Genomic DNA, 25,179 nt, shown 5'->3' on the forward strand with positions numbered 1-25,179 from the left:
ACAGTACGCTGACTCTGACCAGCTAGCTCAGAGCCAGTCCTTAGAGTGAGGAGAATCCTTGAACCTCCTGTTTATACCTGTCAGCGAGGATGTCCTGATAGGCCCAGGTTAATAGCCCCAGTCAGGGAACTCATACTCATATCCACCTGGCCGACCTCATTCCAATCACTACATTCCTCCCGTCTAAGTCTAGGGATGTAGGCCTATTATTTTCTTACAGCTGCTCCTGGGACATTTTTGCCCCAGGTCCAATTCCTCCAGCTCCGACTCAGACATGGATGGCCGGTGTTAGTCACTATGTTTATGTAATGAGTCCAATTGAATTTCTGGTCATCTGTAACCCCAAGCATGTTCATAATGGGGCATTTGCCCACTAGAAAATGGTGCAGGCTGATGATACCCCAAATGGCAGTATTGTATATTAGTACAAAGCCTTATGGGTACTAATTGTGGCATACTTGTGGGACTCATCGAGTTGTAACTGCAGGTATGCATGGCTCATGCAGCTTCATGAAGGATAGTCTCCTCTCCCACCTCCCCCCGCCAGTTTTGCATACAAGTCCTCTATGCGTGGGATTGAGTATTTATCCAGCTGTGAGAAGTGGTTTATCATTTGCTTAAAATCCTCACAAAGGTGAATCAAGCCATCTGGCTTCATGATCATAACAACTGATGCTGTCCATTCCACAAACTGTACACGTTTCATGATTCCTTCATTCACCAGCCTCCTGATTTGTGCCTCTACATTTGCACACAAGACAAATTGTGCAGGGCAGGTCTTGCAGAATCGCTTCCTGGTAAACATGTACTGTGGTTTGGCACCTTTGATAGTCCCTCCACCTCGCTGACAAACTTCAGGGTGTTTTTTTATTTTGGACTTCACTCAGGAAGCCATTTTCAAATCGAAAAACATTGAGCCAACCAAGGTAAATATTTCTCAACCCCATCAAGCTTGGGCCCAAGCTGTTCACTACGATCAGCGGTAACTCGGCCAACTGCCTCTCATAGAAGACCAGAACCAAAGTCGTACTCTTAATTTGCAACGGTTCCCAGGTGTACATTCTCAGTCTGGCTGAGGTCTTGCGCAAACCTAAGGCACTGAGTCCACAGCCAACCTCGTGAAAGACTAGCTCTGCAATTAGCAATACAGCTGCGCCGGTACCGATCTCCATTAGAACCAGATGACCATTTAATCAGACATTTATGCTTACTGATTCCGATTTGGATGTTGCTAAGCAATTTAACTGTTCCAATCCACACATATGTAGACTTCCCAGTGTGTGCACTCTCCTGGGTACTGGCCTACAAGTTATCTTACTAAAGTCAGGCCTTGTCAGACTCCTTTGCTGTCTTGAGCCCGCATACTAGCAACAACTACAATGGCTTGCCAGCCAGTTTTGTTTTGGGATTTTGTCGTGGGCTGACTTAGGGTCCCTCTGCTCAGGATATGTCCTGCATGAGGTTACGCGATTGCCTGCACTCAAGTGTATTCCCAAAGTTCAGTGACACAGGTGAGCGTGTATATTTCTATCAGTATACCCTGTACCTCACATGCTCCACTTGCCACATTTTCTAATGACAAATTCCATTTATAGTGCCAATTTGAAATCCATTTGGGCTTCAGCTAGCAGGCGTTTTTGCATGGTTACGTAGCTTATCCCACATACCAAACAAACAGTCTCTCAGCATCTCATTCAGGGTCAACACAAAATCACATGCCTCTGCCAGTCACCTGAACCTTGTCAAAAATCCCAACACAGACACCCAACTCAAGGACAACTGTTGCGAGTGAATATTCGTCAGCACCGTACTGTTTTCTCTCGTTGTCACTGAAATAATTCCACGGAGATTGGTATCCCATCACTAAGTCACCCTTTATTTACATGGACACAGTAAATATCCAGCTAGCTTTGACCAGGAGAATTAGGAGAATCCCTGAGACTCCTTTTATACCTGTCAGCCAGAACTCCCTGATTGGCTCCAATTAACAACCCCAAACAGCGAACGCATACTCAATGAGATCCACCTGGCCAGTCTCATTCCAATCACTACAGACAGTACTTGCCAAACATATAACCACTTCTATCAGAAAGTACAATGACAGCAGATCCATGAAAACACCACCAACTACAAGATCCCCCCCCAAACTGCTCAATAATATCCTGACCTGGAAATATATTACTGCTCTTCATTGTCAAAGTTCTGGAATTCCCTCCCGAAGGACATTGTGGTCAACCTACAGTATGTGGACTGAAGTGCTTTAAGAAGGCATCTCACCCACAAAGGATGGGCAATAAAAATATGCTGGCCAGCCAGAGATCTCCACATTCAAAGTGAATAAAACTGAAGAAATCTATCAATTTTTTTTCTTGAATACATCGAATGAACTGGCCTTCGCTACGTTACGTGGTAGAGAACAATACGATGGAGGATTTCCCCAGCGCAAATGAGGATCTGAGAAATGATTCTGCCCAAGGTAAACTGCTAGAATAAGGTTTTCTGTCTTGTTGGTTTCCTTACTATGTGGCGCAGACCCAGTTTAATACCACGCCTTTTAAGACTTGGCTAGTTCAGTCAGTAATAGTGCCACCAAACCATTCTGGGTGATGAACATCAAACTCCCATCTAGAATACATTCTGTGCCTTTGCCACCAACTGACGTTCAAAATAGAGGAGCATGATTCATCAGCTGAGAAGGAAATGGTACATGCTAATCAGGAGGTTGAATTGCTCATATTTGACCTGATGCTATGACACTTCAATGTTGAGGAGACTCTATCTTCTGCACACCACTGTGTCACCACCTCTGGGATACTAATGTCTGAGAATGTCTCAGCCATTCTTATGAAATAGTTCCTGGCAGATAATGTAACATTGTTTCTTGACTTGTGTTTGGGAAAGATTTCTGAGTTTAGGCACAAGCCCCTCCCCCTCCTCCCCAAGTATTCTTAAGGAAGGCTTTGCAAGGTCAGCAGGGCTGTACATGCTGCTATCACTTCCAGGTGATCCATCTGGGTATCATTCTTTTTTAACCAGATTTTTCAGCAGTTAGGTTTACTAAGCCATTTCACAGGACATTTAAGAGTCAAGTAGATTGTTATGCATCTGCAATCACAAATAAAGTAGATCAGGTGGGGACATCAATTAACCAGACTGACCGTTAGGGAAATGGGCAAAGATTTTATGGTCATTGTTAATTTAATTTAATTTGTTTTGAATTTAATTCAAATTTCATGATCTGCCATGGTGGGATTCAAAGTCATGTCCCCAGAGCATTCGCCTGGGTGTCTGAATTTCGAGTCCAATGACAATACCACTATGATTCTGTATTCTCCAGCTTAAGCTTATTACATTTCTAACACTTCCCAAATCTGACCAAAGTCATCAACCCAAAATACTTGTTTTAGTTTCTCTCTTGCAGTTGCCATTTGACTGCTGAGAATTTTCGGTATGTTTATTTCAAATTTTGAGTATTGACAGTATTTTGCTTTGGTAAGACACATCATTTACGAAAAAGGCAGACAGATGCCTTTGGTGGCAGCCGTGATGTAGTGTTGTCTTTAAAGTGCTTTACGTTGGAGGGAGCTTGATGTGAAGTTCAAGACATGAACATAATGGTTCCTGTAAATATTAGTCCATCTCATACGTTAAGTTTGAGGATGGGCAGTACAACATCTTGTGGTAACAAAGTAGAGTATAATCACTGGCAACAATACATCTATCCCAATGAGCTGAATGTATTCTATGCTTGTTTTGAACAGAAGGTCAGTGAAATTATGTCACCTTCTCCAATAGCATCGGGTGCACCTGTACGCACAGTCACCACTGCAGAGATCAAATGGGCCTCAGAGACTGAACACAGGGAAAGGGAGTCGCCAATGCAGTTCCCAACTGTGCACTCAGACCCTGCACTGGCCATCTGGTGGGAGTATTCACAGACATAGTTAATCTCTCCTTACACCGATCTCAGGTTCCCACCTGCTTCAACAAGGCCACCATTATCCCAATCCCAAAAAAAATCAGGCAATGTGTCTCAATGACTTGAAGGAGTAAATATCACCATCAATTTCTCCTGGTCCATCTATGTCAATGCTACAATCAAGAAAGTGCACCAACACCTCCACTTCCTCAGAAGGCTAAGGAAATTCAGCAAAGACACATCGACTCTTACCATTTTTTATAGATGCACCATAGAGAGCATTCTATTGGATGTCTCACAGTTTGGTATGGCAACTGCTCCACCGAAGACTCCAAGAGGAGAGTTGTGAACGCAGCCTAGTCCATCACACAAATCAGCCTCCCTTTGACTGACTCTATCTATACCTCCTGCTGCCTCGGGAAAACAGCCAACAGAGAGCCCTCACAACCAGGTTTTACTCTCTTCCACTCTTTTCCATTGGGAGGAAGATACAAAAGTTTGAAAACAGACTTAAGAACAGTTTCTTCCTCATTACCAGACTTATGAACAAGCCTCACATTAGACTGGATCTTTTTTTGCACCTTTTGTGCAGCTGTTATATCATATTCTGCATACTGTTCTAGTACCTTGAACTTATGCAAGGTACAATTTGTCTGGATGGCATACAAAACAATACTATTTACTGTACCTTGATACATGTAACAATAATCAATCAAATCAAATTTGCACTGCAGACATTTAGCGCAAAATCTTGAGCATCAGGTAAGCAAGTTAGAGCAGCTGCATGAAGCAACAGGAAATGTATACCCAAAATACAGACTGATCAAGAAATTCTAGTATGCTCAATCCGGATTGGAGAAGTAGGAAGGAATTTTAGACCAACCATGTTGTGAAGTGAGCCACGTCACAAGTCGATTTGATATTTTTGTTCTGCATTGTTTCAACGTTGCATGTGAACGAGGAACTGTATTTCATTTCATTCCATGTTATCACCTTTGATCATGGCTTCAAAAGTCATAAGTGCCACTCTCCCAAATTCCTGGTATAAAATCACCCAAATTCCTGTTCACCTTAAAGATTCTCTGCAAAATCCATCTCTCTGTCATACCCTTCCTAATATCTTCTTTAGCTTTGTCAAATGGCTTGCATGTGTGTTAAAGTTGCTACATAAATGCAACTGTTGTTTATGATTAATGTAATTGGGATAAAGGTAGAATATTACAGGACACAAAAAAATAGGGCAATCTTATTACTTTAAATAACAAAGTAATAATCATTTCATAGAACAAACATGATAAAAGCAGCTTGGACCTAGAAAATTGACAGCTGTGGGCTTTGTACATTACAGATAAAACATCCTGCAATGTAAATAGAAAACTAAAATGGACAAAATCTTTTGAATGCTTTGAAAACTGAATTGAATTAATGACATTTTTGTTATCATTAACTACCGTGTTTTAGAGAGAGTTTGGAATTACCTAATTAAATCTAGGCTGACAATTCTTAATGTTCTTTCATTTTGTCATTTTATGATTAATGCCAACAAATTGGCTAGTAAATTCAAAGAATATGAGATGGCTTCACTTTAGCACAAGAAAGAAGAATGTTTTGATTTGCATTTGGTGATATGATTAAGGAGTCCCTCGATAAGCCATGGTGTTGGCCAAAAGCAATGTCTCACATTCTCTAAATTCTCCTCACAGTCGAAGCCTCAGTGTGAAGTTTATGATGCGTATCAGGTGACATGAACATTCTGCAATACTGTTCAGTTAGGATTTATCACATCACATTTTTTGCAGTACTTCCTGACTTTTTAAATTCTTTATTGATTAGAATTATTAGCCTTTCTAAGCCTTTTCCATTATAAATAACCTAAAATCTCCATAAAGGTAAAATTGGGCAAAAGGCAAAGCTGGAGAAAAGACTGAACACAATCAGGGGTAAGCACTGTGGAACATTTTCACTGGAATGCACAGCACTAGTTATATAAAAGAAAGTGGAAAGAAAGATCCTGTCCCTAAGTGCTTCAGAACCAATTATATACTTTTGAACTATAATCAAAGCTACATAACTAAATATTGCTGTCAATGTGTGTTCTGCAGGCTCTCAACAAGATTAATGACTCTTTTGTTGGAATGTGGTTAATGAATAAATATTGGCCAGTTTACTTGGATGACCACTGAAGATTGAGCTTTGGCTTAATGGCATTCAAAAGTCAAAACCTGTGACAATGAAGAATCAGTATACATTATACAGTGAAGTCACTTAAGGGGGCTTGAACCATTTAACCAATGTTTTTTATATTCATTGGAGGAGTTATCACTGAGCCAGGTTCACACACGTTTTTCAGAATGTTGGACTAAAAAAACAGAGGAATGCAAAGGAGAACAGGAAGCAAAAAGCAAAAAGGTGTAAACTGTCAGATGAGATGGAAGGAGGTCACAGGTCAGAGGGTAGTGAAGAGACAATTGGAGATTCTACAAGTGGAGAAAGTGAGGTCTGCAGACGCTGGAGATCAAAGCTGAAACTTTATTGCTGGAACAGCACAGCAGGTCAGGCAGCATCTAGGGAACAGAAGATTCGACGTTTCGGGCACATGCCCTTCTTCAGGAATGAGCAGAGAGTGTTCAGCAGGAGAAGATAAAAGGTAGGGAGGAGGGACTTGGAGGAGGGGCGTTGGAAATGTGATAGGTGGAAAGAGGTCAAGGTGAGGGTGATAGGTCGGAGTAGGGTGGAGGCGGAGAGGTCAAGAAGAAGACTGCAGGTCAGGAAGGCGGTGCCGGGCTGGAGGGATTCGGCTGAGACAAGGTGGGGGGAGGGGGGATGAAGAAACTGGTGAAGTCCAAGTTCATCCCCTGTGGTTGGAGGGTTCCCAGTCGGAAGATAAGACGCTCCTCCTCCGACCGTCGCGTTGTTGTGGTTTGGCTGTGGATGAGTCCAATGACCTGCATATCCTCGGTGGAGTGGGAGGGGGAGTTGAAATGCTGTGCTACAGGGTGATTGGGTTGGTTCGTCCGGGTGGCCCAGAGGTGCTCTCTGAATCGCTCCGCAAGTAGGCGGCCTGTCTCCCCAATATAGAGGAGGCCACACCGGCTGCAGCGGATGCAGTAGATAATGTGGGTGGAGGTGCAGGTGAATCTGTGGCGGATATGGAAGTTTCCTTTGGGGCCTTGGAGAGAAGTGAGGGGGGAGGTGTGGGCGCAAGTGTTGCACCTCCTGCGGTTGCAAGGGAAGGTGCCGGGAGTGGAGGTTGGGTTGGTGGGGGGTATGGATCTGACAAGGGAGTCGCGGAGGGAGTGGTCTCTACGGAAAGCTGATAGAGGAGGGGAGGGAAATATATCCTTGGTGGTGGGGTCCGTTTGGAGGTGGCGGAAGTGACGGCGGATGATGCGCTGTACATGGAGATTGGTGGGGTGGTAGGTGAGGACCAGTGGGGTTCTGTCCTGGTGGCGGTTGGAGGGGCGGGGCTCAAGGGCGGAGGAGCGGGAAGTGGAGGAGATGCGGTGGAGGGCATCGTCGATCACGTCGGGGGGGAAATTGCGGTCCTTGAAGGAGGCCGTCTGTGTTGTGCGTATTTTGAACTGGTCCTCCTGGGAGCAGATGCGGCGGAGACGAAGGAATTGGGAGAATGGGATGGCGTTTTTACAGGGGGCGGGGTGGGAGGAGGTGTAGTCCAGGTAGCTGTGGGAGTCGGTCGGTTTGTAGTAGATGTCCGTGTTGATTCGGTCGTCTGAGATAGAAACAGAAAGGTCTAGGAAGGGGAGGGAGGAGTCCGAGACTGTCCAGGTGAATTTGAGGTCGGGGTGGAAGGTGTTAGTGTAGTGGATGAACTGTTCAACCTCCTCGTGGGAGCACGAGGTAGCGCCGATACAGTCATCAATGTAGCGGAGGAAAAGATGGGGAGTGGGGCCAGTGTAGTTGCGGAAGATGGATTGTTCCACATACCCTACGAAGAGGCAGGCATAGCTGGGGCCCATGCGGGTGCCCATGGCTACTCCTTTTGTTTGGAGAAAGTGGGAGGATTGGAAAGAAAAGTTGTTCAGGGTGAGGACCAGTTCAGTCAGTCGAAGGAGGGTGTCGGTGGAAGGGTACTGGGTGGTACGGCGGGAAAGGAAGAAGCGGAGTGCTTCGAGTCCTTCGTGATGGGGGATGGAGGTGTACAGGGACTGGATGTCCATGGTGAAGATGAGGCGTTGGGGACCGGGGAAGCGGAAATCATGGAGCAGGTGGAGGGCGTGGGTGGTGTCACGGACGTAGGTGGGGAGTTCTTGGACTAATGGGGACAGGACCGTGTCGAGGTAGGAGGAGATGAGTTCGGTGGGACAGGAGCAGGCTGAGACGATGGGTCGTCCGGGGCAGTCAGGTTTGTGGATTTTGGGCAGGAGGTAGAAGCGGGCGGTGCGGGGTTGTGGTACTATGAGGTTGGAGGCGGGAGATTCTACAAGTGACCAAGGTTAATAAACTAAATGCACTGGATGACAGGAAGCTGCTGGAGATTTGAAATGAACATCATAAGACGACAGTGGATGGAATTTAATGGGGTAAAGCCAGACTATGTTGCTGATGTGGAATCTCTTGGTCGTTGATGTTTAAAGGTGACTTAAGGATCACAACATACGAAGCACTGAAGTTGCGCATTAATCAAGTAAGCTGGATAAGATCTAGCATACATTTTGGATGCAGCACAGCATAACTGCTTTAGTTTAATTAAGTCTAATTTATATTAGCTACTTTTTAATTTGTAATAATTAACTATTATTTCGTGTTAAGAAATCTGAATTGTTGGAAGTTGAGGAAAATCAAGATGGATTAACATCCCAAATTCAAAGCTTAAGTGACAGCAATAGAAATATTGGCTTGCATTCAGGAAAATCATGATCATCATTAATTCCAATCGATGTGAGTTATTACAATCACCTTCCAAATGTTTGCAACACATGTAATTGCATAAGAGTACAATAAAAAATTTGATTAGATTAGATTAGATTACTTACAGTGTGGAAACAGGCCCTTCGGCCCAACAAGTCCACACCGACCCGCCGAAGCGCAACCCACCCATACCCCTACATTTACCCCTTTAACCTAACACTACGGGCAATTTAGCATGGCCAATTCACCTGACCCACACATCTTTGGACTGTGGGAGGAAACCGGAGCACCCGGAGGAAACCCACGCAGAGACGGGGAGAATGTGCAAACTCCACACAGTCAGTCGCCTGAGTCGGGAATTGAACCCGGGTCTACAGGCGCTGTGAGGCAGCAGTGCTAACCACTGGGCCACCGTGCCGGTGGTATTGTTATGGATACCACCGTGCCGGTGGTATTGTATTGAGTGGTATTGTTATGGATAGGCCAGACCCCCTCAAAGCATTTCAAGAAAGTAGCCGAGACCCTAATTTTTCTGGTTGTTTTGAGCAGGTGGAGAGTGGATATTCCAGGGGTGACGCAGCTGGTCAAAACTATTCTGTTTAAAAAAAAACAGAATACGTTTACAGAGTACCAAATGAAAAACGAACAAGAGAGAACAGAATACAGAGTAACATAACCTATCAAACCCAACAGACTATCCCAATCCAGTGATGCCGTTCCAAATTCCTGCAACAATCCCCATAAACACCTCTTGGCAAAAAAGGTAAAATCAAACACAGGGTCTTACAGCAGAGATAGAGGTCGCAGAGAGATTCAGCATGGAACACTTTCTTCCATGTAGCTATTTCTTTGACCAGCAGCCTCAAAACTGACTGCTTGCTCTGAACAGACAGACTAAAACCAAAACAAACCTAACCAGAGAAAAGCTGAGCTGGTAGAACTGGCCACTCCCCTTTCATTGTACAAGCATTTATTTAAATTGAAAGCTTTTTGTCTGAGGCAGTATCTATTAGCTATAATGAAATTGGCCCTAAAACCCATCAAAACTAGACACCCCAAAACCTGTGTCTTTACGACTGTTCTGAAGTAAAAACCAAGGACAACATTACCTTGTTAAAGGAGCAGCATCGTCACAGCATTACATTTATTTGCCATTAAAAGTCTCTAAAACTTAGCTACACCATTATAAAGATTTGAAACCCAAAAAAATTCTGTGGCATAATTTGGAAAATATATTCTTATCCCTTGACCATAATGACAATAAAACATAATTTACACAAAATACAGATTCAGGATCCTGAAGACCTTAATCTGTCCATTTGTCAGTTGTGTCCTGGTAATAATCCTAAATCACAAGATTCCATGCTGAAACTCAAGGCTGCCATTTCAGGGCAGGACTGGAGAGAATGCTGCAGAGTCACAAGCACTGTCCTTTGGATAAGACATTAAAATTGAGACCCTGCTTGCCTACTGCTCAGGTAAATACAAAAGATCCAGTGACACTATTTTGAAGAGCAGGGGAGTTGCTCCTAGTGTCCTGGTTGATCTTAATCCCTCAATTAAAATCACAAACAAGTAATTTTGCTAGTCCCGCATAATTTCTGGTTAACATATTTTCTACACTTAAACAGTGACCATACTTCAAATCACTTTATTAGTTAAGTACTTTAAGACATTTCGAGTACTGATGAAAAATATAACTGAAATTAACATAACTTTTTTTGTCTATTTTGAAACAGTTGGAGGGACAATGATACTTGTAAACTTCATAATAATACAGTATCCAAAACATATAAAATGTAGAATGCAAAGTACTGGAAATGCTCAATAGGTCTTACATCATGGGGAAATTAAACTGAGTTAACATTGCATGGCTACCACCGATCATTGGAACTGAAAGACATTAGTAACATAACAAGTTTTAAGGACAGAAGCAGGGAAAAAAAAATGGGCTATGAAACAAAAAAGCAAAGCCTGCGACAGGGTGGAAGACCAGAGAGATCAAATGACAAATGGGAAGGTAATGAAACGAAAAAAGGAACTAAGACATGTTGAGATGAAATGTAATTGTGCATAGCAGAATCATCACAGCCACATTTTGGGGGAAAAAAAGGGAATAGAGGTCTGAAATAAAAAGATCTGTTTATGGAACATACGGAAACAGATGAAGAAGAACCGTTGCTATATGAAATACAGTTAAAATTTTCTATTTTAATTCACTACAACTACAATTTAACTGAAGCTGGATTTAAGGTAAAAGTACAAACCACTGCCCAAATGAAGTCCCCATTTTATTTTTAGAATGTGTACTTAATGTTCTAAACATACAAAATAATTCATCTCCCGCAGAAACTGATAGCTACCTGTCATCTACAACTACTTAAGTTTATCACAGCAAATTATTTACCTTGAAATCTGACCTCCAGCAGGTCATAACATTCCAGATCACTTACACAGCATGTCATGCACACCATTTATATATTAACTGGTTAGTAAGTAAATTTCCATTTGCCAGAATGCAAAAAATGACATATCTTCTGTTTTTAGTACATTTTTTTGTTACAAGTTCTGCATGATTAGCTGTACAAGACATTGGTAAAACCACATTTGGATTACTGTTTTGTAGGAAGGATGTTATTAAAATGGAAAGTTGCGAAAATGATTTGAAATACAAGGAGAGGCTGGATAAGCTGAGACTTCTTTTCCCTTAAGCATAGGAGGCTGATGGGTGACCTTATACAGATTTATAAAATCACGAGGGACCAAAATAGGGTGAATAGCCAAGGTCTTTTTCCAAGGGCATGAGAGTCTAAAACATAGGTCTAAGGTGAGAGGGACGAGATTTAAAAAGGGACCTGAGGGGCAAGGTTTTCACACAAAAAGTGGTGTGTAAATGGAATAGGCTGATACAATTACAGCATTTAAATATATATTTGGATGGGGTAGCACAGTGGTAAGCACATCTGCCTCACAATAACAGGGTTCCATTCCAGCCTTAGCTGTCTGTCTGTGTGGAGTTCACACATTCTTCCTGAGTCTGCATGGGTTTCCTCCAGGTGCTCCAGTTTCCTTCCACAGTCCAAAGGTGTGCAGGTTAGGTAGACTGCACATGTTAAATTTCTCTGTAGTGTCCACCAGGTATGTGCTGGTTGATGGGTTAACCAGAGTAAAATGCAGAGATAGGGTGGGGACCTGGGTTTGAGTGGGATACTCTTTGGTGTAAGGTACAGAGTTGATGGGCTGAATAGCCTCTTTCCACACTGTAGGGATTCAATGAATAGAAAATATTTAGAGGGATACTGCCCGAATGCAGGTAAATGGGACTAGTTCATTTCATGTTGATATGGACAACCTCTTTTTATGCTGTATGACTCATGATCAATAGATGAAAAGATAAAATTATCTGCTTTGTTCAGTTCACACCTTGTTAAACAGATGTGCCAAAGGGCCTTTCTCGGTCCTGTAGATCTTTAAGAATAATGAAAATCAATTTTTTTCTTGTCAAGTGTGTAGTCTCTAAGAGTTAAATAATGAAGAAATTCAAGTATTAAATAATTAAGTACACAGGCTTGCAGAAAGTTTCATATTTTGGAAAGATTTGATTTGATTTATTGTAGTCACATGTACCCAAGTACAGCGAAAAGCTTTGTTTTGCAAGCGGTGCTGGCGGATCATAGCAAACAAGGGCATACAGATAATAGTGTTTAGACAGAGTACGGCATACAGGGTACAACTACACAGGAAGTGTGCAAAGCAAGATCAACATAGAAAGATAATAAGAGTAAAATTTACCTTGAATATTTCTGGGTAATCCAGTCGGGACACAAGCACCAAACTTTTAGGTGCAAACACCTGTGCAGGTTGTATTAACCCTGTATCCTCGTCTTCACCTTCTGTATCATCATGTTTAGCTCCCTTTAAAAAAATGAAGACATTAAAATAAATGTGACAATATACAAGCAATCCTAAAAGTGTAAAGTACAGACTGCATGCCTCAACATTCCAAAAGCATTGATTCAAAATTTAGAACTAATAAATAACAAGCTTTCTTCCTGTGAAAACAGAGTGCTGGAGAAGCTCCATAGGTCTGATGATATCTGTAAAGGTAGCAAGTGTTTTACTGTTTTGAAATCAAATAGGATTCTTCTTCAGAACTAAGGAATGGTGGAAACGTTGTTTGCTGTTGAAAGATGGGGGAGGGGAAGTGGAACAAACAGGAATATTAAGGAAAGATTAGAGTTTGACCAATCGAGGGAAGTAGGGAGGAGAAAAGGACATGGTTGACGCAATTGCAATTTCTGGGTAATCCAAGATGGAGAACGGGGAAAAAATTGTGGCTGTAAGAGCTGCTCCTTTTTTGAGATATTTTAGGTGTTTGGAGGTGAGTTCCTCGAATTCCAGAAGCAATTACTGGTTTGTATGCTATTGCACTGTTTTGGAACTTTGGGGAAAAAAGATCAAACAGCAGAACTTTCAAAAGGAGGAAGACAGACAAAAAGCAGTGACTACATGGTCAGTGAGGGAGAGAGAGAGAAAAAGAAACCTACACAGCAGTGAATCTGCACAGTTTCTGCCATTGCTGTTTGAGTTCATGTATCTCTGTACATCGGAGTTCGTCTAGGAAAAATTAACACAGTAAACTTCACAGCTGACCTTGGAGGAACCTGTGTGGGAGAACTCACAGCTTAGGAAGGAACAGGTAAGTGCATAATCTTTAAAAGTACCTTTGCTGTAAGTCTACAGTAGTGAGTAGAGTGGGCTCTTTCTTGATTACATGTTTTATTTAGATCGGTCTCGTGATTAAATTTTAAAACTATAATCCATAAGTACCGTTACCTGGGGCACTGTTTTTAGAGCAAAAAGACAGTTATTTTCTGGGCCTGTAGATTGTGAAGGAGCAAAGATGACCCTTAATAGAGTGATGTGCTCTTTTTGTTGGATGTGGGAGTTTAGGGAGAGTTCCCATATTACTGATGATTATGTCTGCAGGGAGTGTCTTTGATTGTGAATCCTACCATATTGCAGGGATCAGGTGGAGCGGCAGTTAGAGGAAATGAGGAACTTACAAGAGCTAGGGGTGTGATGCATGGCAGTTATAGGAAGGGAGAAAAGCCACAGATACAGTCGGGTAGATGGGTTTGAGAATGTGTATCAGGTATGAGCAGGTAGGGCAAGAGTTAAGTTCTGAGTTTTGTGAAACAAGTGGTTAAGCTGAGCATAACTCAGATCAAATAAGAACTTGCAGTTAACAACTGGGAGCTGGAGGAAAGGGTAATGGGTTAACAAGGTGGAAAAGCATTCATTATGTAGAACTGTTTAACAATATTGGAAGCATTCAGTATGTATGGTCAGTTTAACAAGGTGAAAAGTATTCATTATGTGAAGCCAGTTGAGGTTAAGAGCATTCATTGTGTAATACCAGATGGCTTAATTTTTGCTATTGACATTCACTGACTGTAACGATCACCCAATCAATATGTATATTGCCTTATCTGGATGCACTTCCCTTTAAAAACACTATATAATTCATTAAGAAATGCTAGTTCAGAAAAGACTGAGGACTTATGGGTGATTGTTCTCTCTCCCTCCAGGGCCCAGAATAAAAATGAAGGAGGTAAAGCTGAGCATTTTGCTTTGACTGAGGGGTGGAGGGGGGAAATGGGATGACCAAAATTGGCGTAGTTGGCAGGATCCAAATGGATAGTCACGATCGGACAGTGTCTGCAATCGTCCGGAACATCGGTATCTTGAGATGGACGGGTGCACAAGGTAAGATTTTAAACCTTGGTCTCTCTTGATATTCCGCTGTGTCAGAGATGGTCCCCTCATTCAATTGCTCTCTATTCTACAGATTCTTTGAATGGTAATTAGTTCAGTTTCGCAGGCGCCCTAGCAGGCAGAGATTCAGTTCTCTGTGCTGCAAGTGGGGGGGGTGGGGTGTTTGTTGGAGGTTAGAGTTCTCTGCATGGTACTGGGTTGGGTTTGATTGAGGTTCGAGTCTTCTGCGCAGTACAGGGGTTTGAGCCCCCTGGGTGGATTAATTTGAGGTTCAAGTCCTCTGTGCTGGGGTTCAAACTCTCTGCGTTCAAGCGGGGTTCAAGCCCCCATGAGGAGTAAAGGGAGAAAGGGGTTAAGGTCCTCTACTGGTGAAACTTAAGGCTCTGTGAGTCTGTTCTGGGGGAAGAGTGTGGCTTGGATTATGACGCCATGTGGTCTGCTGCAAGGGCTTTCTCTTTTCATAAGTGCAATTTCAGTGAGGATACAAATAAAAACGAGAAAATGCTGAGATTAAGGTTGTATAAATAGTTGAGTTGAAAAAAAGTCTCAATGTAAATTGTGCCATGTTGTGAGTCTTTGATGTTTAAAAATTTTGGTTTGTTAAAATACTGGTTCGGAAAATCCTTTTAAGTAACTGTTTTGCCTTGCTTGAATCAGAATCTCAATTCAATGTGTTTTGTGGACGATGTAATAGGGCAGATTTTGTTTTTACATTGAAATTGTACGACATTAGGTCCTTTTTTAAAATTATCAAACTTGTAACCTTACAGCAAATTGATTGAGGACCTCGAGACTGCATTGTTGCCGCAATGCCATCACTGGGAGGGACGCTGGTGTAGGGTGCCGAAGCATGCATTGTGACGAGGAATGTTCCCGGTTCAACTGGTCCGTGGGTGCTCCGTTTCTGTAAGAAATCTAGAGTGTCGCGACAGAAGCTGGGGGTCCCCTGTAGAATGGGTTGCGGCTATACAGGACATTGGTTAGGCCTCTGTTGGAATATTGCATGCAATTCTGGTCTCCTTCCTATCGGAAAGATGTTGTGAAACTTGAAAGGGTTCAGAAAAGATTTACAAGGATGTTGCCAAGGTTGAGGATTTGAGCTATAGGGAGAGGCTGAACAGGCTGGGGCTGTTTTCCCTCGAGCGTCGGAGGCTGAGGGGTGACCTTCTAGAGGTTTACAAAATTATGAGGGGCATGGGGTTGAGGAGTCCAGAACTAGACCGCATAGGTTTAAGGTGAGAGGGGAAAGGTATAAGAGACCTAAGGGGCAACTTTTGCAACAGAGAGTGATACGTGTATGGAATGAGCTGCTAGAGGAAGTGGTGGAGGCTGGTACAATTGCAACATTTAAGAAGCATTTGGATGCATACATGAATAGGAAGGGTTTGGAGGGATATGTGCTGGGTGCTGGCAAATGGGACTAGATTGGGATAGGATAAATAGGCAAAGTCTTTTCCCTGGAGTCGGGGAGTCCAGAATTAGAGGGCTTAGGTTTAGGATGAGAGGAAAAATATATAAAAGAGACCTACGGGGCAACCTTTTCACTCAGAGGGTGGTACATGTATGGAATGAGCTGTCAAGAGGATGTGGTGGAGGCTGGTACAATTGCAATATTTAAAGAGGCATTTGGATGGATATATGAATAGGAAGGGTTTGGAGGGATATGGGCCGGGTGCTGGCAGGTGGGACTAGATTGGGTTGGGATATCTGGTCGGGTTGGACCGAAGGGTCTGTTTCCATGCTATACATCTCTATGACTCTATGCTATACATCTCTATGACTCTATGATTCTATGCCTTCGACATAGCTAGAGGTTCTCACACAGGGAGGCAGTGGCACAGCGCTAATGTTACTATTAATCCAGAGGGCCCAGGCTAATGCTCTGGGAACATGGTTTCAAATCCCACCATGGTAGGTGGTCGTATCTGAACTCAGTAAAAGATTTAATGGAATTTAATGCCTGATACAATGGGACATCCTGGTGTATTGACTTTGTGTATAAATCACCTACGCAAGAAGTATGTGGGACGAGGGCATGTAGGGAACTCTGAAGGACTGGATCCAAAGTCCTGACCAATATGTTTAGTTCACAGATATCCTCTTTGGTCAGATCGACCGGTAGTTGCCTGTGGTGTTCCTGGTTGTTCTGTTGTTGGTACTCTTCCTTACAGTAATCTGTTTTATTCAGAATGACGATGGCTCCTCCTTTACCTACTGGATTGATGACAGTGTTGTGATTGGTTTTGAGAGCATGGATGATATTGTGTTGTGATCGCCTGATGTTTTGCTCTACCTTGTGGGTGCGGTTGATGAATCTGGCATTTATATATTTCCTGATGGTTGGTCAATGATGGTTAGTTCTTGAATGTTGAATAAATAATGTGGGGAGGCAGTGGCACAGCGCTAATGTTACTATTAATCCAGAGGGCCCAGGCTAACGCTCTGGGAACATGGTTTCAAATCCCACCATGGTCGGTGGTCGTATCTGAACTCAGTAAAAGATTTAATGGAATTTAATCCTCAAAAATGCCAGCTGATGCACTTTGGAAATAACAAAGCAAGAGAGTACTTGATGAACAGCAAAATACTAGAAAGCTATAAATGCTTTCCATCGATCCCTGAAGGCGACAGGATGGGTTAATAGGGCAATTAAGGCAGCATACTTTGGTTAGGCCACAGCTAGAATAACATGCACTGTTCTCGTCACCACACTATAGGAAGTATATGATTGCACTGGAGAGAGTGCAAAGGAGTTCTGAAAAAGAAACACTGGACTATAAACATCAAGTCTGCTTTCTTCCCACAATTGCTGAAAGATTTGCTGAGTTTTTCCAACAACTTGTTTCTGTTTCAGATCTCCAGCATCAGCAGTCCTTCATTTCATTTCATCAGGATTGGGTTGGAGAATGTTATTTTTGAAAAGAGAGGGAGGATAAGTTCGGGTTGTTTTCTTTGAAACAGAGAACGCTTGCCGGGGGGGGGGTGAAACTCTATTGAGGTATACAAGATTGAGGGGCATGAACAGGGTGAATACAGAGCAGGTGTTCTCCTTATTCAAGGCTATGGGCCAAGTGCTGAAAAGTGGTTTAGTCTCAATAGGTCAGTGTTGACTCAATAGCCCAAAGGGCCTCAACTGGGCTGCATGATTCTATAACTCTAAAGAGTGAATGTTCAGATGGCATTCTGGCATGTTTCACCAAATATTGATAGTTATCTTGGGAGATCTTCTTAAATGCAGCTTCCTTACAGATCACAGAATCAAAAATCCTTGCAGGCAGTCTTCAAGAGAAGATTGGTTTCACAGTGGTTTCAGAACTGGGAAGCTTAGCTAAAAGCAAGGAGCTTCCCAATAGGTTTGTGACCTACAACTCCAAACAATATTCAAAACAGATAGTGAAATCTGATGACTGTCAGCCCAGACTAGTGGTCCCCAGCAAACGCACAGTTGTCACAGCTAACAAATGCCTTGCTGAAAAAGCATGTACCAAAGCCCTTGCAATGATCAGTTTTAAAAAGATAATCTTGCACACAAAAGCAACTGAATATGAAGTCTTCATTGCACATTCTTCAATACAACATTAAGATATTCAGACCAACAGATGTGTACAGAAGTGACATACTGATGTTGGCATTATATTTGATTAATATTTACAGGAAGGGTTTCAACAGTCAAGTTGACCAATGCAAGAAACAATGTACCCAGGACCTGACTTCAACAGTAAGTTTAAAGCTCTGACACAGCCTAATAAGACATGCATATATTTCATTACTCTCTACTTAACCTTGCACAATGCATAGAAGCAGTACTTTCCCTAATTGCCCCCATTGTCTTGTAATTTTCAAAAAGAGTGAAAGTGTATCTGTACGTTATTGATGAAAAAAATGTTTTGTTAAAGCTTTTCTCCTTGCACTGACTAGGGTAATTTAAAATCCACTAGCTCTGAATGCTCATCAGCAGAAATATTTGTCAGTTGTTGAGACTTTAAGCTTGGTGTTGGCATTACAACATTTCAATGTTTATGCTCCTTGTAACGTAACTCAATCATATACCCACTGAAATTTGTGGAGAAATTTAAGGACAAAAATACTAGATGTTAGATGAGGCTTTCGATGGCAGGAGTAAAACAGACAAACCAAATGTAGTAGTGCATGTTTATTGTCAATGTAATGTATATGGGTGTTGCAGAGTACTTACAATTTAAGATTAAGGGGTTTTTAAATGAAGCCACCTTTGGATATTGTTTGCTCCTTTTTTTAAAAGGAGGGAGGTGTGACAATGCTGCTCCTTTAATAAGATTATGTTGTCCTTTTTATTTTTCCAGAGAGGTCATAAAAGACACAGACTGAAAAGTTTAAGCTGAAAGATTTTAGGGCCAGTTTGAAAGTACTGCCTCAGACAATAAGCTTTCAAGGTTTTGAGGGATAAAAAAACAATTGTCCAATGAAAGGAGAGTGGCCAGTTCTTCCCAGCTCAGCCTTACTCTAGTTTGGTTTGGTTTTTAGCAGTAGTGTTGAAAAAGCTGCTGGACCCCAAAGAAGCAGGTCCATGGTGATCTCTCTCCGACTTCTCTCCTGTAAAAACCTGTGTTTGATTTTACCTTTTGTGCCAATGGTTGTTTATGGAGTTTATTCTAAGAATTGGGAACAGCATCATTAAGTTGGTATAGTCTTTTGGGTTTTCAGATAGGTTAAGTTATTTGGTATTCTGTTCTCTTTCCTTTGTGTTTCATTTGGTAATCTTGTAAATAAATTCTGTTTTGTTTAAAACTGTGGTTTGACCAACTGTCTCCCTCCTGGAATATCCATGTTACACGTGCTTAAAACAATTGGCAAATTTAGGTTCTGCGCTAGTTTCTTAAAATGTTTTGAGGCGGTCTGGCCTGGTCAGTAACACAATAGTGATCTGATTACACTAATTCCATTTTTCAGCATTTGTGAATGCATTCCAGATTTCCACCACCTTCAAAATGAAACAAATTCCGGTTTTCTTCTCAGCCATCTAACCTCTGTCCTCAAGGTATTGATACCTCTATTAGTGGTAAAAGTGTCTTATAATCTTATACACCTTGATCAGGCCACCTCTCAACCTTCCCTGCTCCAAGGAAAACCACTCCAACCTATTTCTTCTTTCTTCCAACTTCGGCTGCATCTCTTCTTCACCCTTTCTTGCATAATCAGTGTTAACATCTAATATGGTCTGAAGAAATGGTCGCAGTCTAAAGCACAGATGAAACTGCATTATGGAAAACAACACAGGTCCTGTACTTGGAAAACCTATCATGTTGTAATTTATGTTGTTTGGGACTATTTTTTATTGCTTCAATGGAACATAGCCCCTCCACTAAAGAAAGAAAAAGTTGCCTTATTGAAAACAGAATATAAATTTAGAACACAAAAACTTAATTGGGTTAAAATTGCATGGGCAGGCTGCTCATGCAGCTTGTAAAAGATTAAAACTGTTAGTGAGAATGTAGGAACATAGCTTGGAGAGTACGATAAACTTATAAAAGAGATAAGTGATAGGTGTGGGACTTGTAAGAAACATTGAAGGACACTGACATGGCCCACAGCAAGTCTTCCCTTTGCAAGAGATCTGAACGAGGTAGTGCTCATGGATTTCAAATTACGTAATAAAGAAAAACATCATTTAACTTTACATTTTATGGATTTGGCAATGAGATTTTGTCAGTGAGCAATGATAAATGGTAAGTTAAGAAATCAATGGTGAAATAAAGTAATGGGTAAGTGGATAGTGACTGTATGTGGATCACTAGCAAACTCTCTCATTGATAGTGTGGGTATTTAGAGAGCACAAGAGAAAGAGCATGCCAAAAAAAAAGATGATTTGAACTAGTGTGGGCAGTATATGCTAAGATTTTGTTGCAGCTAGTGGGACAATATAGTCATCTCAGTTAGCTTCTGGTAGCAATCTAAAGTTTCATCAGGTAACACTAGAGTCAGAAAGTGTCCCAGAAGACTGGAAAATCACTCATGTAAATCCCTATTTAAGAAGAGAGCAAGGCAAAAGACGGGAAATTTTATGGTGATTAGCCTGACCTCAGTCAGTAAAACTTTGGAGTCCATTGTGAAAGATGAGATTTCTAAATACTTGGAAGTGCATGGAAAAATAGGACAAAATCAACATGGTTTCATCAAGGGGAGGTCATGCTTGACAAATCTGTCAGAATTCTTTGACGAGGTAACAAGCAGGCTAGACGAAGGAGAGCCAATGGGTGTTACCTATCTGAACTTCCAGAAAGCCTTTGATAAGGAGCCAAACAGGAGTCTGCTGAGTAAGAAAGGGATCATGGTGTTAGAGTCTAAGTACTAGCATGGATAGAAGATTTGCTGTCTAGCAGAAGTCAGAGTGGGGTCAAAAGGGTTCTTATCAGAAAGGAAGCCGGTGACTAGTGGTGTTCCACAAAGGTCAGTATTGGAACTACAACTTTTCACTTTATACATTAATGACCTAAATGGAGGAACTGAGGGCATTCTGGCTAAGTTTGCAGATGATACAAAGATATGAGGAGGTAGGGAGGCTGCAGAAAGACTTAGACAGGTTAGGTGCATGAGGAAAAAAGTGGCAGATGAAATACAATGTGGGAAAGTGTGAGGTCATGTACATTGGTAGGAAGCATACAGGCATAGACTATTTTCTAAATGAGAGAATTCAGAAGTCTGAAGTGCAAAGAAACTTAGGAATTCTCGACCAGGATTTTCTCAAGGTGGACTTGCAGGTTGAGTCGGTAGATAAGAAGGCAAATACAATGTTGTCATTCATCTCAAGAGAACTAGAAGAAAAAGCAGGGATGTACTTCTGAGACTTTATAAGGCTCTGGTCAGACCACATTTAGAGTACTGTGAGCAATTCTGAGTCCCTTATCTCAGTAAAAATGTACAGGTCCAGAACTGGGTCCAGAGGAGGTTCACAAGAAATAATCCCAGTAATGAAGACTTAACATATGGGGATTGTTTGAAGACTCTGGGTCTATGCTTGATGGAGTTCAGAAGGATTGGGGGGAGGGGTGGGGATATCTGATTGAAACTTTCAATTAGATGGCCTGGATGGCCTGGACAGAGTGGATGTTGGGAAGATGTTTCCATTAGCAGAAGACATGAGGATCTGGGGGCACAGCTTTAGATTAAAAGAAAGACCTTTTAGAACAGAGATCAGGAGAAACCTCTTCAGCCAGAGAGTGGTGAATATGTGGAATTCATTGCCACAGAAGGCTGATGAAGAGCCTTTGCCTGAAACATCGATTTTCCTGCTCCTCAGATGCTGCCTGATCTGCTATGCTTTTCCAGCACCTCTCTAATCTAGACTCTGATCTCCAGCATTTGCAGTCCTCACTTTTTGCCACAGAAGGCTGTGGAGGTCAGGTCATTGAATACATTTTAAACAGACATAAGTTCTTGATTGCCAAGGGGATCAAAGGTTACAGGGAGAAAAGTCAGGAAAATTGGGTTGAAAAACGGATCAGCCATGAGTGAATGGCAGAGTAGACTCGATGGGCAGAATGGGCTAAATTCTGATCCTATGTCTTATGGTCTATTGACCAGCTTGGAAAGGGGCTACAATTAGTTATGTCTTCAGAGCATTTGAAAGCACTGCATGCAGATAGAAAGACTTTCATTAAAGCTGCAATGTCAAAGAAATGTGCTGAGCCTTAGGTAAGAAAATTTAATCTGGGAGCTATGATTTATCATAGAGAATGGGGCTTAAAGAGTGGTGAGGCCTTGGGAAGGTTACTGGTAAAGATGGAAAACTAATTAGTGTACATCATGGGAATCAGAATGTCAGTGACACTCTTCAAGTCTGTTTGGCATGAATTACAAATTTCCAGATTCTGAAGGATTTCTAGAGGAGCCAATCACTTCCCAGATACAAATGTTACACACCTGAGGATCAAACTGCTATATTTGACAGTTTTGGCCTTATAATGGACAGATTTATTCTGATGTTCAACATGAGGCAATTTCTCCCAAAAGTCATCTGCCAAAAGTGGGCATCAAAGTCAAATTTTTACCGGAAGGGATTAATCAATTAGAAAGATGCGATTATTGACAGTAGAGCAGGTAAGACCTCTGGAACCATAAAAGCTAGGTGAATGTACAAGAAAAGCAGAAGGTTAGACCCATAGATTGAGAACATGAAGTACAAAGACAAAGGCAGAAGAAGTGGTATAAGCTCAAACAGGGGTCCAGGAAAGAAGTAAGCCAGCTGAAAGAAATCTCAAATCATTGAAAAGAAATCCTACTAATAGGAGGGAGAGGCCAAACGATGGCAGTCTAGAAAGAGATAGAAGACAAGAGAGAGGACACAGTTTAACAAGGTCAACAAATACATTACAAACTAGGAATTCCACCAGTAGCAGAAAGCCATATAATCAGATAGTCTTAGTGGCCATGATGTTAACATAAGAAATAGGAGCAGGAGTAGGCCATGTAGCCCTCGAGACTGTTCCACTGTTCTATAAGATCATGTCCGATCTTTTCATGGCACCTCCACTTACTCACCATAACCCTCAATTGCTTTACTGTTCAAAAATCTGTCTTTGCCTTAAAAACATTCAACGAGGTAGCCTCAACTGCTTCACTGGGCAGAGAATTCTATAGATTCACAACCCTTTGGGTGAAGAAGTTGCTACTAAATCTGGTCTCCCTTATTTTGAGGCTATGAACCTCTAGTTCTAGTTTCACTGCAAGTGGAAACAACCTTCCTGCTTTTATCTTATCTATTCCCTCCATAATTTTGTACATTTCTATAAGATTTCCTTGTTCTTAATTCCAATGAATATTAGTTGCAGTCTACTCAATCTCTCATTTGCCAACTCTCTCAATTTGTAAATCAACTGAGTGAATCCTTTGCGCTCCAGCTGGCTACTAAATAAATAAATATGTCTATTCAAAGAAGCTCAAAATTCTGTTTCATTAATTATTTTCATACTATGTCCTGTCACTTGCAAAGATCTCTGCTTGTGAACCTCAATTCCTTCTATCCCTGTACACTATTTAGAACTGTTAGCTGGTCCTATTACTTCCAAATGAGTTGAATTCCAGACACGAAGTAAGAGTCACTGCTCTTGAAATCAAGGCCACATTTGACCAAGTGTGGCATCAAGAAACGCTAGGAAAACTGGTGTCAATGGGAATCAGGGAAAAGTTGTTTACTGGTTGGAGCCATACATGATACAAAAAAGATGGTTGTGATGGTTACAGATCGGTCATCTCAACTCCAGGATCTCTCTGCAGAGTTCCTCAGGGTACTGTCTTGGCCCAATCATCTTCAGCTGCTCCATCAATTATTTACTCTCCATGACAAGGTCAGATGTGGGGATGTTCATTGACAACTAAATAATGTTCAGCACTATTCACTACAATTACTGAAGCAATTCAGGTTCAAATGCTGCACGATCTGAACAATATCCAGATGTGGGCTGTCAAGTGGCCACAGAAGTACCAGCCAATGACCACTTGCACCAAGACAATCTAACCATTGCCCCTTGACATTCAATGGCATTACTGCCAATGACTCCCCCACTACCACCAGCCTGTGGTTTATCATTGATCAGAAACTGAATTTGATCTGTTACACAAGTGCTGTGGTTACAAGAACAGGTCAGAGGTTAAAAAACATGCAATGAGTAATTCTCCTTTTGACACCCAAAGTCTGTCCATCATGTACAAGGCATAAGTCAGGAGTGTAATGGAATATTCCTCATTTGCTTGGAGGAGTGCAGCGCCAATAGCACTAAAGAAGCTTGACATCAGCCAACTCAAAGCAGCCCAAAAAAATTCACTCCCGACACCAACAATGTTCAATTGCAGCAATGTGCACCACTTACAAGATGCACTACAAAAGTTCTCATAAGTTCCTCAATAGGACTATCAAACCCATGACCACCATCATTTAGAAAGACAAGAACACACACAAGAGAATGCCACCACCTTCATGTTCCCTGCTAAGCTACGCACCATTCTAATTTTGAAGCATAACTCATTCCTTCAGTATTTCGGGGTCAAAATCCTGCAGCTCCCTCTCCAACAGCACTGTGGATCTACCCACAAGGAAATGGAACACAGTAGTTCAAGATGACAGCTCACTGTCATCTTTCATGGGTAAATAGGGATGGGCCATCTTGCAACACATTCCATGAATTCATTTTCAGAAATGCATTACCTCACATCTACAGAATGATAGAGACACAGTCATGCAGCACAGGAACAGTTTTTTTCAGTTCAGCTCATCTGCACCAAACAGACATGCCAATCTGATGAAGTCTCATTTGCCAACATTTGGCCCATATCCTTCGAAGCCCTTCCTATTCATATATCTACCCAGATACCTTTTAATTGTTGTAATTGTACTTGCCTCCATCACTTCTTCTGGGGTCTTGTTACAGATACACACCATGTTCTGCATGAAAAAGTTACCTCTTCTTTGTATTAAATTCCATCCACCGATTCTGCCAGCCTATTTCTATCCTGTTAAAGATTCAAAGCTTCCAGGTCCAGATTATATGGTTTCAAAGCTACAAAGGGAAGTAAGGTGGAAATTTTGGAGATGTCGACCATAATCTTTCAATTTCCCCTTACATACAGAAGTCATGCCA

General features: G+C 41.9%; 1 protein-coding gene across 2 annotated transcripts in view; it reads right to left on the minus strand.

The window, feature by feature from the left end:
• Positions 1–25,179, minus strand: part of sbf2 (SET binding factor 2) — a 588,991-nt gene that overhangs the window by 315,232 nt on the left and 248,580 nt on the right. Inside the window, exon 4 of one of the 2 annotated variants that reach the window (XM_043705904.2) lies at positions 12,581–12,703. The exons of the other annotated variant lie outside the window; for it this stretch is intronic. Coding sequence (XP_043561839.2) covers positions 12,581–12,703 — 123 coding nt within the window. The remainder of the gene's footprint in view (positions 1–12,580; positions 12,704–25,179) is intronic. 2 annotated transcript variants of the gene reach the window in all.

The sequence above is a fragment of the Chiloscyllium plagiosum genome, unplaced genomic scaffold (assembly GCF_037043375.1).
Source record: "Chiloscyllium plagiosum isolate Xiang-an unplaced genomic scaffold, Cpla_swu_hap1 HiC_scaffold_18, whole genome shotgun sequence".
NCBI classification, from domain to species: Eukaryota; Metazoa; Chordata; class Chondrichthyes; order Orectolobiformes; family Hemiscylliidae; genus Chiloscyllium; species Chiloscyllium plagiosum.